Source organism: Podarcis bocagei (assembly GCF_964188305.1).
Source record: "Podarcis bocagei genome assembly, chromosome: 3".
Lineage (NCBI taxonomy): Eukaryota > Metazoa > Chordata > Lepidosauria > Squamata > Lacertidae > Podarcis > Podarcis bocagei.
This window is the reverse complement of record NC_138127.1, coordinates 29615619-29629733: the sequence shown is the minus strand read 5'-3', so window position 1 is coordinate 29629733 and position 14115 is coordinate 29615619. Positions and strand designations below refer to the sequence as shown.

The 14115-nt window shown below is 41.7% G+C and overlaps 1 protein-coding gene and 1 long non-coding RNA gene across 7 annotated transcripts in view; one reads left to right on the top strand and one right to left on the bottom strand.

Annotated features, from left to right (window-relative positions):
• The window catches only part of LOC308583036, a 266940-nt gene extending 263215 nt beyond the window's left edge, over positions 1-3725 (bottom strand). For all 4 annotated transcript variants that reach the window (XR_014006007.1, XR_014006008.1, XR_014006009.1 and 1 more), the window contains exon 1: positions 3178-3725. This is a non-coding gene — a long non-coding RNA (uncharacterized lncRNA). The remainder of the gene's footprint in view (positions 1-3177) is intronic.
• MAP3K7 (mitogen-activated protein kinase kinase kinase 7) overlaps positions 1895-14115 on the top strand; it is a 45535-nt gene continuing 33314 nt past the window's right edge. Inside the window, exons 1-8 of one of the 3 annotated variants that reach the window (XM_081186604.1) lie at positions 1895-2720; positions 4691-4801; positions 6960-7025; positions 7793-7838; positions 8643-8781; positions 9799-9923; positions 11846-11974; positions 13036-13166. In XM_081186604.1, coding sequence (XP_081042730.1) covers positions 2631-2720; positions 4691-4801; positions 6960-7025; positions 7793-7838; positions 8643-8781; positions 9799-9923; positions 11846-11974; positions 13036-13166 — 837 coding nt within the window. In that variant the 5' untranslated portion in view covers positions 1895-2630. The remainder of the gene's footprint in view (positions 2721-4690; positions 4802-6959; positions 7026-7792; positions 7839-8642; positions 8782-9798; positions 9924-11845; positions 11975-13035; positions 13167-14115) is intronic. The other 2 variants (XM_081186606.1, XM_081186605.1) reach the window with 2 other exon arrangements.

Below are 14115 nucleotides of genomic sequence, written 5' to 3'. Positions count from 1 at the left end.
CTGCCCAGCAGTCTCCCTGCCTGAGCTGACAGAGCTGACCTCAAGAGGTGGTGTTTAGGCAGGGTTTCTGCCCCAGGTGAAGCCTCCAGAGGGGCACCATTGAGGCTCCCAGCCTCCCGGGGCTTCAGCTGGAGAAAAAGATGAAAAAGTGAAGGCAGCCACTAGCACCTTCCTTCCCCTAAGAAGCTGAAAAAGGCTCATTTACAACATGATGCAGGGAGAGGGAGAGTTGGAAAATCTGGAGAGATTGCATGGCTCTCCCCCATGAAGCAAAAGACCCCCTGTGGATTTGCTACTGCACTGAGATTGTAATGAAAGGGCACTTTCTACTTTAAACTCGTAAAAAGCATTTTTTCACCTTACATGGAGCCTAAAATTGCTATAAATTAACATTTCCTAAAGTGAGTAATCAAACAAAAACAAAATTGAAAGGAATCTTGTTGAAGCTTAAAGGTAAAGGGACCCCTGACCCTTAGGTCCAGTCGTGGCCGACTCTGGGGTTGTGGTGCTCATCTCACTTTATTGGCCGAGGGAGCCGGTATCCAGCTTCCGGGTCATGTGGCCAGCATGACTAAGCCACTTCTGGCGAACCAGAGCAGCACACGGAAACGCCGTTTACCTTCCCGCTGGAGCGGTACCTATTTATCTACTTGCACTTTGATGTGCTTTCGAACTGCTAGGTTGGCAGGAGCTTACTCAGGAGTAAATTTACACATCAAAAGTCATTGAAAATGTTCTCTCAGAACCAAGAGGGGTGGGTGGCAAAAAGCCTCAAAGAGGAAAAAGGAAAAAGGAAACCAGAGGGCCTTGGCTGATCTTATAGAAATGCTGTCTTTTAATGATCCTGTGACCAAATAAATCCAATTCAAAACCTGACCTCAGGTAAACAATTGATGCACATGGAAGTTCTACTCTTGACAAACAATTTGCTTTTACTGGAGGGGATTGCTCATTTTCCCTTTGGTCATACAGTCATAATACTTCTTAGGATTCCTTTGTATTAAAATGATATATTGACTACTTTTTATGCTCTTTACAGAGAAATGTGTTCAGGGGTGGGTGTGTTTCTTTGCATACATATATGTGTAGGTACGCAAACATGTATCGGGGTGGGCGGGGTGAGGTGCCAAACTGGATCTTTGACCCAAGTGACAGAAAGCCTAATTTCGGTCCTGGTTTAGGACTCCCATATTATCAGGACTTCATTGCTGCCATGACAACCATGGGGCTGCCCCAACATGTCATTGGCCCAATGCATGTGGCAGGCCACACTCTGGACCTTAATTGGGAAGGAAAAGGGTGATCCTCAGTCCCTTTTCATGGTCAGATGCTCAGTGAGGTGTGCCCATTTGTGCCCATTGACTTTTTCCAATAAAAGTGCAGTACAATGCTCTTTGGCAACGCTCTTACCTAGTGCGTTGGTGCACTGGTAGCGGAAAATCATCCCGTCTAAAATCTCTGCCTGTCCTGCTGCCGCTCAGAGGCGTACAAGAAAGCAGTACAGTGGTATCTCGGGTTACATACGCTTCAGGTTACAGACTCCGCTAACCCAGAAATATTACCTCGGGTTAAGAACTTTGCTTCAGGATGAGAACAGAAATCACATGGTGCAGCAGCAGCAGGAGGCCCCATTAGCTAAAGTGGTGCTTCAGGTTAAGAATAGTTTCAGGTTAAGAACAGACCTCCAGAACGGATTAAATTTTTAATCCGAGGTACCACTGTACCTTCTCCTAAGGGAGACATGCGCTTCCATGTTTCGCTTTCGTACTCCTCGCTCTCTCTCGCACCAGGCAGCTGAAAGCGGGCCACTCCACCCCGCTGGCCGGCTCCCGGAGGGAGAAAAGCCCTTGCCCGCGCGCGGCTACGGGAAAAGCGATGCGAAATGACGACCGCGGGTTCCTCCGGCGGCCTCTGGGAGGCGGCAAAGCAAGAAGGAAGGCGGAGCAGCTCCGGGAAGAGTGAGGCGGCGAACGAGCGAAAGGAAAGAGGAGGAGCAGCTAAGTGGTGCCGCCGCCGCTTCTCCTGCCAGGCCGTGGCCCTGGCCGGGCCTCCTCAGTAGCCGGAAAGGGAGAGGCGGCGCGCCGTGTGGGGAAAGTCCCTTCCGCGAAGCGGCTCCGATGTCGGTCGAGGCGGGTGCTGGGCTCTGAGCGGCGGCTGCGGCGGCTCCTCGTCCTCCTCATTCAACCTCCTCCTCCTCTGCGAGGGGGGGGGGCGCAGCCGCCGACGCGACTCCCAGGCTCCGACCGAGGAGAGGCCGCGGCCTGCAAGAGCGGAGGAAGGAGGAAAGCCGGGGGTGGTGGTGGAGGCGGAGGTTGCGTGCGTGCGAGGGCGCAGGATGCCGAGCCGGGCCCCCTCGGCCTGGGCTTCCCGGTGGCTCCAATAAAGCCCCGGCGGAAGAGCCTCGTATGAGGCCTCTCCGCGGCCCAGGAGGCGCCTCCGTCGGGCCCTCCGTCCCCCGCTGAGTGCTGTGAGGTGGGCTGGGGGTCCCGGGGAAACAGCCCCGCGAGAGGAGCCCTTCTGCGCCCCGGTCCCCGCCTCGCCTGGGCGGCCTGCGCTCTCCTCCTCTCCCTCCAGACGCGCAGCCCCACACACCCCACATACACTCACACTCACCCGCTGGAAGTGGAGGGATGTCTTCTGCCAACTCCGCGGACATGATTGAAACCCCCCCGGTGCTCAACTTCGAAGAAATTGACTACAAAGAGATCGAGGTGGAAGAGGTGAGTCCCCACAGGTGGAGAGGGCGCCGGGAGGGACACTTGGTAACTCAGCTCGGCAGTAAGCCCCACATAACTCCAAAGACACTCCCCCCCCCACCTCCTTGGAGATCTATAGATGCATATATAGGATGGCAGGCTCGGTTGCACGAAGTCAACATTGCCTGCATTGCCCCCATGCACACACTTGAGGCTGTAATCCTGTGCCTAAAAATTACTTGAGAGTAAGCCCCGTGGAGTACAAATTTATATGAGGGGTCTGGGCTCGAGGCTTTCCTGAAACTGCGCCTTCTCTCTTCAGACCCCCCCCCCAAAAAAAAACACATACACTCTTATTTGTTTACAGGCTAATTGTACACATGACCCATTGGTGCGATAAAGACAATATATGACAGTCAGGGTTGTGTGTAGTATTTAAAGGGCTGCCCTTAGACCAGTAGCTTGGGGTTCAAATCTCTACCTGACTGTGAAGCTCAGTGAATGATCTTGAGCTGATCCCCATCTCTGAGCATAACTCACTGGCATGTTGTGAGGATGGAATGGGGAGCGACCTTGAATTCCTTAGGTGGTTTGAAAATATAATAATACTAATATTCCAGTGGTACTTTATCAAGCATGAAAGCTGAGCTATGGCTTGAGTAACTAGTTCTGAGTTCAAATCTCATCTCAAGATTTGAGTCGCAATGAGATTTAAAAGCCGCCACCCGCAACACACACACTTGTTTAGGGAACCTCAACAGACATAATTTTAAAATAAAAGATAAGACTGAAGGACTTTTAGTGAGTGGTTCCCTAGACTGGATGGATGGGAGGTTGCCTGCTCTTGATGGGGGTACATGCCCTCTGAAGGACCAGGTACGCAGCTTGTGGGTATTTCTGGATCCTTTGCTGTTGCTTGAGGCTCAGGTGGCCTCAGTGGTACAAGGTACCTTCCATAAGCTTCAACTTGTGGCCCAGCTGCACCCCTATCTGGACAGGGATAGCCTAAATTTTGTAGTTTATGCTCTGGTAACCTCTAGATTAGAGTACTGCAATGTGTTATACGTGGAGCTCCTTCAGAAATTAATATATAAAACAGCCAGTATAAAATAATTATCACTAAACACAGCATTAAAGCAGTAAATCAACAGTATCGCCAATGAAACCACGTAAAAGCCACTTGGAACAGATTGATCTTCAAAGCCTTTTTAGATCCACAAGACCCGTCAGTGGTGGGATCACTTTAAAACTGTTAGCTACTGAATATAGGTTTGGTATCTTAAGTTGGAAGAGTCATCATAAAGTCAAAATCTTTTTTGCAAGTTTACTTGCAAGTAGTCCCTGTTGATTTTTGTGGGACTAACCTTTTCCATCTGTGCTATCACATCTCCTGGATGAATTACAAACTTTCATATGCATTCAGCTTCATAAATACTAGGTAGCCAGAAGTGACATATTTTCTCAGCTCAGGGAGATCTTGCATTCAAATAAAATAATGGTGTGCCAATGATGGGAAGTGTGTAAGGAAGCATAAGATCCCCAAGGTTCATTTCTTAAAAATAAAAAAAATCTGCACACTCCTGGAGACTCGGGATAATCAGTCAATGCCTGGATAGAAAGGTTTTTAGGATAGAAAGAAGTTAGGGCATATGCAGAGATGGAAATTATTTTGGCCAGATCTGCACAGCAGTATCTCAAATCTGAACATGACCCACCATCCAGGTAGGGTGGTTTGCAGGAGCTTGTTTAAACCTCTTGGTTTTGTTGCCTGCCTGAGACTGCAAAAACAGGAAGTTGCCAAGCATCTGGCAGACTGCGATTAATATATTTTGGGTTTGAGGTATCTTGGCAAGCCATGAGTTGTGCAGGTCTTTTGCACAACATAAATGTTTTACCATGTCATTCTATAGTAGGAAGAAAGAAAATAATATGAGCTATGCAGATGGTTTGTTTGAAATATGTAACTGAAAGTTTCCAATTGCCTTTTTATATAGGTTGTTGGAAGAGGAGCCTTTGGAGTAGTTTGCAAAGCAAAATGGCGAGCAAAAGATGTGGCCATTAAACAAATAGAAAGTGAATCGGAACGAAAAGCTTTCATAGTAGAGGTATATTTTTTCTTTTAAAATTCTTTTAACATAATCTGATTAACAGGTAGCCTATTGTTTTCAAAACAATTTTATTTAAGCTGTGTTGGAAGAGAAATAGGACTTTGTGAGAACTGTACTGTTTCAGTCAGTAAAACAGCAACTCTAATTGTACTTTACAATATTGTGAATTTGTATGGGTGCTCATAATTTTATTGCTGTGCCGTAAAATGTTCCTTTAAGATTTATTGTGAGTTGTGTTTTGAAAACTTTCTACACCCCTGGGGGTGTATTCAGGACTCCGTTGGGATGAGGGACAAACTAGAAAGTTGACTCCAATAACCCTCTGAATCGAAGTTCCACCACCTGTATTTGGGAATATTGCAAACTCAATTAGCTGATTAAAGACTGAATTCTTCCTTGTCTGTAGGGATATTATGTCAACTGCATTTGCTTAGAATAAAACAACTCTGCAAACTACTAAAGCTGAGTTATTGGTGTCCTGCTTCTCCAGTCACACTGGCCCATTTAAAATACTACTTCCCCTCTACGTTCTCCCTACAAGCAGTGGTGAGGGAAATGGGACTGTGCGTTCCTACTCTGCCTGCTGGTAACTCTTCTCACACTAGATGTGGGTGTCACATTTTGTAGGGTGTGTCAGAAGGGTGGAGAGGGAAGGTGTGTTTTCCACCACACATAGAAAAGAGATCAGGAAGTGAGTGCAATTTAAACCAGATCACTCAAAGTGACAAACTACTTGAATATGTACACTTATTTATCAGATAATCAACACTTAATATTTCAGGGGGTTGGGGGGTGTGAGAGAGAGAGAGGTATGGCACTTCTGTTGGTGGTACGCTCTAGTACAATGGTCCATTGCTAGTACACTATTTAAACATGCAGAAATACATTATTAAGCATAGTGTGCCCACAATAGGCCTGACTCACACAAATAGGCAAATAACTGGCTGTAATTTTTATTAGCCATGGTTGTAGTTGGTTTTGCATACGAGGGCAGAAACATCAACCTTAACTTGTCCAGTCCAGCTGCTGAAAGGGAGCTTCTACTCCATCCCAGTCCAACTGATTAGATAAACCTGAGAGACAGAACCATGGTGGTCGAAGGCCTGATACAAATTTCCATGCCTTTTCTCTGGAGTGGGATGAAACTACATTTCTCTTTCTGGACTGGACTGGAGTGCTCATGTGATCCCCCACAGGGTCCTGTGGAGTGTCCAAGCCTTGCTTCTGTTGAGTAAAGTGTTGATTAGGATTGCCGGTTACTACTACCATTATCTGCCATGTAACATCTCTGTACATTTTCTACCTATAACTAAAGACTGTTGTTCTTCTCAAAGGATGCATATTGATGTAAAATTAGTCCAGGGATTCAGCTGCAAATAAAACATTTTGAATGTGTTGTAAAGTGCAATATACAGTTGTGACACTAGATGGTGACTGTGAGCTATAGCAAATTCAATGCTTTTTTCAAAACAATAAAAAAACACATTTTACAACGTTTTTAACACGTGCGTAGATTAGGCAGCCATTATTTGTGGTCTCCACCTATCCCTCCCCTATTGTATGTGCTGTGGACTTTGGACAGGGGTGGGGTCACCCTTTCACTTTTCATTCTTAATGGCAATCAGAAGCCATGAATTCCCCCTCCAGATTTTTTTGTGGTGAGAGGGCTTGGGGGATAGGGGTCTCACATCATACTGTGATTCGGACAGTGATCACCCAGAATTGAATGCTTGCAAAGGCTAACCTGCTAAATGTGTTTCTAGAACCTGATTTTATGCTCAACCTGGTTTTATGTTCAGATGCTGTTCTATACAGGCAATACTACGATACTACTCTGTCACTGGCAGCAACCAAGGGCCACCACAGATAACACAAACTTTATCCAAAGGTAGTCATAGCAGTCCTTCTCACTGAGAAGTTGCACAGGGGGAAGGTAACTGGTAGTAGTTTTTTTAAAAAATCTCAGTGTTAGGTGAGGTATCTGCTTTGCGCTAACTAAACCACAGTTCATTCTCCAGGTCTGTGCAAAATACCATACAGCATCAAACCAGTTTTAGCATTCACCTGTGAATCCTACATGAGCAAAGCTTAGAAAAGATCACTTTTTAAAATTAAGGACGTAGCCTTTAAATGCATTATTTCTCTTAAATTCCAGCTTCGACAGTTGTCACGTGTGAACCATCCTAATATTGTCAAGTTATATGGAGCTTGTTTGAACCCAGTAAGTTGCACGTTTTCTGTTTTTGAGATCACAATACAATATTTTTGTAGGGCTAAATATTTTATGATGATTAAAAGTTTTGCTTGCATTTAGTAAGAATATGAGAGCAAGTAGTTCCTTAGTTGGCTTACTTGCACATACTGCACTGACTTTTCCCATTTTTATTATGAAAATGTGTGTATAAATTGGATATGCTTTTGCTATTTGTTTAGCAATAAACCTGGAATAATCAGGTTTCCCAGGTTATGTTTCATGGGTTCAGTTGGCCCAACATTTTCTTTTGCCCCCCCTTCCAATTCACATGAATAATTTCTAAAATTAGTTTTAGAACTGTGCACCAGTTAATTTATTTTCATTTGTTCTTTCCCCCCTTCATTACTAATGTTCACAAGTGATAATTAACTGAAATACAACATAGAAGTGCATCAAGATTTGTGTGTGTGCTATGTTTCATGAATATGCACAAACCCATGTGTGCATCAGTAAAGTAGAGCTGGGTGGACATCGTGTAAGAACAGAAGGAAATCAAAGTTGCAGCAAACTATGTGTATGACGCTATCTGCAAAGATCAGAAATCGAAAAAAGATCATGAAATTATCCCAAGTCACTTTTGCCGCTGCACAAACAAGATCAGGCAATTTGGAACCCGCAAATCCACACAGGAGTTTAGATGGGGAACTTTTCAAAAACATTCCTATTTTAAAGATTTTCTTCTACATAAAAATCAAAAGTGTCTTCTAACTTAACACTTTGATTTTTCCACAAAGGTTTGTCTTGTTATGGAATATGCTGAAGGAGGTTCTCTCTATAATGGTGAGTCTCTCTCTTGAGTTGTATTATCCAAAACACTTAACTAAAATGCAAGGTTGGATTTAGAAATTCGTACTATAATTCCAAAGCTGTAGAAGTGACAATTTCTTTCTAGTGTTGTTTGATTTTTATAATGTGAATTCATGTGTCCTTGTTTTGTCTACTTAAAAAAAATAAATCGGAACTCGCTATTAAGTATTCTACTTAACTACCATTAATCAACTCCATTGGTATTGGGCCTAAAGTTGTGAAGATATTTCATATAACCAAATTGGCTAAGCAAGAAGGTGGGTTCATCAGCAAGGTATGCTGTGGTGGTGCAGTTGCTTTACTATGAGTATATAGTTACTGAACCCACATCTTTTAAGTCACCACAAAGCCACTGAAAGCATATTCACTTGTGGTATTATAAACATAGAGATTGAATTGTATTCATAGTGAAGCATCCCTTATATTGCATTACCTAGAGCTGCCATATTTCAAAAAGTGAAAATCCAGACACGATAGTTGTTGAGCTACCCTCACGTTACCAGAAATGCCATTCAAGACAAATGACTTTGAGCACACATTCTTAGTCTGCCAGTTTGGCCCTGTGTTTTATTCTAGAAATAGAGTTACTGCAACACCCAAGGTGTTTGTAACTTATTCTTCACATAAGTGGTGCAGTTCACAAATTAAATTGGGTACCTTTGTGTGTCCAATGCTGCTAGAAACAAGCAGTGACTCAGACCTGTGATTTAGTATTCTTGTTTGTATCAACTGTAATGTGCAATTAAGTTCTTTTTAGTTTGTAACTTTGTTTTTCAGTCCTACATGGTGCTGAACCTCTGCCTTACTACACTGCTGCACATGCAATGAGTTGGTGTTTACAGTGTTCCCAGGGAGTGGCATACCTTCATAGCATGAAACCGAAGGCTCTAATTCACAGGGACCTAAAACCACCAAAGTAGGTCTTTGGGCACTGTTTAAGCTTCTTAACATTCAAAATAAATATTGTAGTCTTCTTCCCACCCCCACCCATCTTAGAGGATAAATGGCTTACAGCACATCTGAAAGCAGATACTATGCTCATATTATGGTGCTTTTTATTAGCAGGGAATAGGGTATTCAGCACAAGTGCTCATTGTGCAAAGCATGTGTTTGTATAACATCAGATACCCAGTTCTACGAAACTGTTCTTTAAAATTAGCATTAAAATTAATGTTTAAAAAATCTATTGAAAGTTATGGAAGAACTCCCTCTATAGTGCACCATTATTTATTCTGATTGATAATAGCTTGGAACAACATGATAATCCTCTAATAAAACTCTCCTTCTGGCAAGTTTGCATCATTCTCCTCAATGGAGCATGGGATTTCAGGATGCAATCTTGAAATGTCTGGCTTACAGGGAAAGACAAATCCAGCACCCTCCTGGGCTTGCCTTAGGGCAGTAGTAAGCACAGACAAATGCTCTATTCCCAACCTGTATTTAAAAAAAACAACAAAAAACCACACAACTCTATATTTTTTATTTTCTCTCCCACTGAAAACAATGGAAAGAAAAGGGAAGAAACAATTTTAGACCCTCTCAGAAGTGTGTCAATCTCCATCCAGTTTGGGGCTCTGGAGGGAGGGGTTAGAGGACCAGAAGACTTTGGATTTTTCAGATCTCAGCTACTTTTCAGCAACCTTTTGCTTTTTTGGCCCTGCTGATGTCAGAGCTCCATAACTGATTTTGCTAGGACACCAGAGGGGTCAGCATCACCTAAGAGGGGGCAGTGGGGAACATAAGAGTTCCCTCTTCATCAGAGCAGATCTTATCCTATGGCTCCTGTAACACCTTCCCAGTAGCCATAGAATCTCACCCTTAGTGTAGTAACATTTTTTAAGTTTCTATCCCACCCTTCTTCCCAAAAGAGCTCAGGGCAGCAACTACTCTTATTTAGTCACAAGATTCCTAAACTATTCTGTTTGTTTGACAGCTTGCTCTTGGTGGCAGGGGGGACAGTTTTGAAAATCTGTGATTTTGGTACAGCCTGTGATATTCAGACACACATGACCAACAATAAGGGAAGTGCTGCTTGGATGGCACCAGAAGTTTTTGAAGGTAAGAAAGTAATTTGATGCCTAATATGCATTTTTGTGTGTTCTACAAGCTTCATATGTAATTTTTCTCTCTCTGTATTCCTGTTGAATATTGTAATAGGTAATGGGTTGGGGAGGTTAAAAACAATATATTTAACAAAAGTTAGATATTTCATACCTTGAGTTTATTTTAACAATAAGCAATCAACTTCCAAATCATTAAAATCTTAGTAGCTATATATGTAGACCCACCATAAATTATATATCTTGAAGGGAATTACCTGTTGACAAAGTAATTTGTGCTGTTATGAGTCACTTTGTGCATATTTACATTGAAAAGTGGCCTATAAACTTAAATATTAAATAAATAAATAAACTTGCTTCCATATTAATATATACCTGCATTTAATCTTGGAGGAATTCAATTCAAATATTGCCATTTATAAAATCTGCTCAGTGCTATCACTTATGTGGCACTGAAATAGATATGTATATGAGATTATGCATGCAGGACAGGGACATTGGTTTAGCCTTGTCACATGCAATAGCATCCTGGTGTGGACACAACGTAGTGGAAGTTCACACACACTCAAAAGCCACCTAAGAGTTTCCTTGCTCCTGTTCTCAATCTGAATATGTAATAAGCCATTCAAGGATGCACTCTCTTGGTTCCATTGAACTGTCACTCAAGGAATGCTTTGTAACATGCTTAGAATGATTTCTTTTTAAATTTCTAACAAAACTGCTTGCAAAGAAGTTTTCTTTTTTTGAAAACTCATCAACTGTTGTACTAAGAGAATTTAAGGGACTCCCAGTTAAATATTTCCCCTAGATATTTGGCATTGATCAAATTAATTAGAGGGGGTGTGGGGGAGAACCTTTCCTGTGCTTTGTATGTCAAATTTGACAGTTGGGTAGTCCTGCGTGTCAATAACTTGCCCCTCACCCAAACCCGGAACCCTGTCTTTGGTGATTCAAAATATTCAGGGTATAAAACCAACCCTGCAAGGTATTACACTACCATTACTCCTTAAGTGCAACCAGCCTGGGCCAGGAGACTCCCAGACCTTACTGGAAACTTCCCTAAGATTCCAAAGAAGCAACAGATGAAACAGGACTGTCTGTTCCCTTAGCCTCAGATTAACCACCTTATTCAGTAATCAGTAACCAAGAGATTAGCAACTAGAATTAGTACCAAGGCATTACCCAAAATAGACAGATAGCAACATAAGCGAGGTAGATTTATTAAAAAGAAAAGACTGGAAGTACAATAAAAATAGCAGCATATGACAGAACCAAAAGAGCCATAAAAGTTACAGATCAAAAACCCAATTGACAAACACCTCTGGGAATTACAAATCAGACTAAATAAGAAAGCTAACTTCCTAACTCTATCAGTTCCATAAAGCACTGACCCCCATCCTCAACTAGCAGGCCTCACTGCTGATCTTGAAGCACAGTAGCATAAGATAACATAGTTCTTCAATCTGATGAGCTCACTCCATTACTGAAAAGTAATTTCTTCACACAGACCAGAGGCCTAAGCAAAAGAATCATTTTCTTGACATCTTCCACCGAACATCACAATGATGTTAAGTGATAATTGTCAGTACTTCAAAACACCATGCCCTACAGGGTGCTTTGAAGCAACCACCCATCAGCCGAGTGCATTCCTACTTTCTGCAGAGATTAGCTGTTTGATGGCACACCCCACGATTAACTTGATCCACAGACTTGAACACAGCTGATAGTAACTTCAAGCCTGCTTTTTGCATTGGTTGGTCATGGGGAACGTCTTCTTTACCTGTGTTGTAGCATCTCATACAGAGTTGAATGCATGGAACACCTTGAGTTTTGTCACTAACATTCAGAAAATATATTGTTTGAGAAGGGACACATTTTGTTTTTAAAAGGATATAAATTATATGAATAACCTTTTTTCAGGTAGCAATTACAGTGAAAAATGTGATGTATTCAGTTGGGGTATTATTCTTTGGGAAGTGATTACCCGTAGAAAACCTTTTGATGAGATTGGTGGTCCTGCGTTTCGAATCATGTGGGCAGTTCACAATGGTAAGTTCAGACTTAATTGGTAACTAACAAGTAGCATTTCTGAATTTTTGTGTTTGTGTGTGTGTGTGTGTGTGTATGCATTTGCCACAAGTTTTCAGTAAAGTGCATTACTCTGGTGCCTAATTCACTGGTGCAAGATTGGGGCAAAAGTAGACCAGCCAGGGGCAAATCCACTTGTTTAAACTCTTATCTGCTCTAGTCGCATAGAAGGCAGGGGGTTATTTTAAATAGTAAAATGGTCATTGATTGATTCATTGATTGATTGGATGGATTAATCAGTCAATCATTTTATTTGTATGCATCCTCTCCAAAGTTAAAACCATGCTCAGGGAAATTTACAACTTTAAAAAAATTGCATAACTACAAACATCAAAAAGTACAGAGCCAAATTAAACATTTTCCACTTAATTCATTGTATCTTAATTTTGGATGTTGTGATTTAACATGAACAACAGCAATAAGCCCTCCGCCACAAAACCCCCTAAACAACACCCCAGCCTAAGATTCTGTTAAGCAGCCTCAGCTTTTGTAACTGGAGTCAGTCAGGGCCCTGCCCTCCCAGGCCAGGTGGGAAAAGGTCTTCCAGCACTCAGTTTAGGTCCCAATTTACCTTCTTGCAACAAACTGCTGCCTTCTGTGCTGTCTTGGCAGAGGCCTGGTTGGGAGTAAAAAAGGCTTTGGGGACTGAATGGGAAGCCTCTGACAGCTGCATTTGGCCTACTGGCAAGAAGATCCCCATCCTCAGTTGAGAGGATATACAGCATTTGCTTCAAGTAAAATGCTTTTCTCATTCAGAACCCAAGTACTTCATAAATTGGCATACCTTTTCGGTAAGCAATTTAGTGAAGTGGTAAAATAATCCCTATATCCACTCATGTAAAATCTTTCAAGTTGCAATGTTGCAAGGATAGCAGATGGAAAGCCGCAAGATTATTTTGTTGGAGAAGCAATAGTATTGTTAATTTTCTGAAATCGTCAAGGATGGTTAGTTTTGTGTAGAATTCTTACAACTTCATTGTACAATTTTATAATGTGTGTTTTTTTTAATGGTCTCCCTGTAGGTACTAGGCCACCACTGATAAAAAATTTACCCAAGCCTATTGAGAGCTTAATGACTCGCTGTTGGTCGAAAGATCCCTCACAACGACCTTCAATGGAAGAAATTGTCAAAATAATGACACATTTGATGCAGGTACATTTTTCTTACATATGGCATAATGTACTAAAAGGACTGGCTTATATAAGGCATGAAAAGTAGATGGTTTGGAAGCAGTGGGGGAAAGAGAAGTATGGAAAAGTCACTACCATTGTAGAAGAGAATGATAATGGAAGACCACCAGAAGTTATATGCTCACTTTGTTGCAACAGAACATCCAGTCCCTAAAAATTTGCTGGCTTGGGATAATGTTCTGCATATTTTAAAACTTTATTATATATATATATATATATTGTTTATTTTGTTTAAATAAGTAGTACAGAAAAAGCTAACAACAGCAAAAAAGAAAAAGAAAATTAGATAGAATACAATCCAAAAATACTGAAAGCAAATATTACATACTTACCATATAATACTCCCCCCCCCAGCTTCCCTCCACCACAATTCGACTTCTTTGAATCTTTGTTTCCACCTTTATCTTTGCATTCTCCAAATGTATCATTCTTTGTATTTCTTTTATCTCTTCTTTTTTCCAAATCATAGATATACTTTACATTTTTATTCTAGGCATATTAGCACATATTTCTTAGAACAATATTTTAACATACAATCTTCGAAACATTTCCATTCCTTCTTTAATTTTTTATTTGACTGATATCTTATGATTGAGGTTAGCTTAATTTTGTTAGTAGAATGTTGGGTGGTTTTTTCCAGAGGAATAATTCTCTTCTGCTTTGAACACCCTGAAGCAAAGATAAACAGCAGACTATAATTTTTACTCTATTTGAGACTTTTTCTTACTGCTTCCCTACCCACAGAAATACATTGTAAAATATTCCATTCAGGCCCAGTTTGCACTTCATGCTAAATTACTGTTTAGCACTTTCAGAACAAGTCTCACTATCAGGTACTCCTCCTCACCTTTCCACTCTGTCATAGCTGCAAGGAGGAGATCAGAAGCATCGAATTTTAAACACCCCCACTT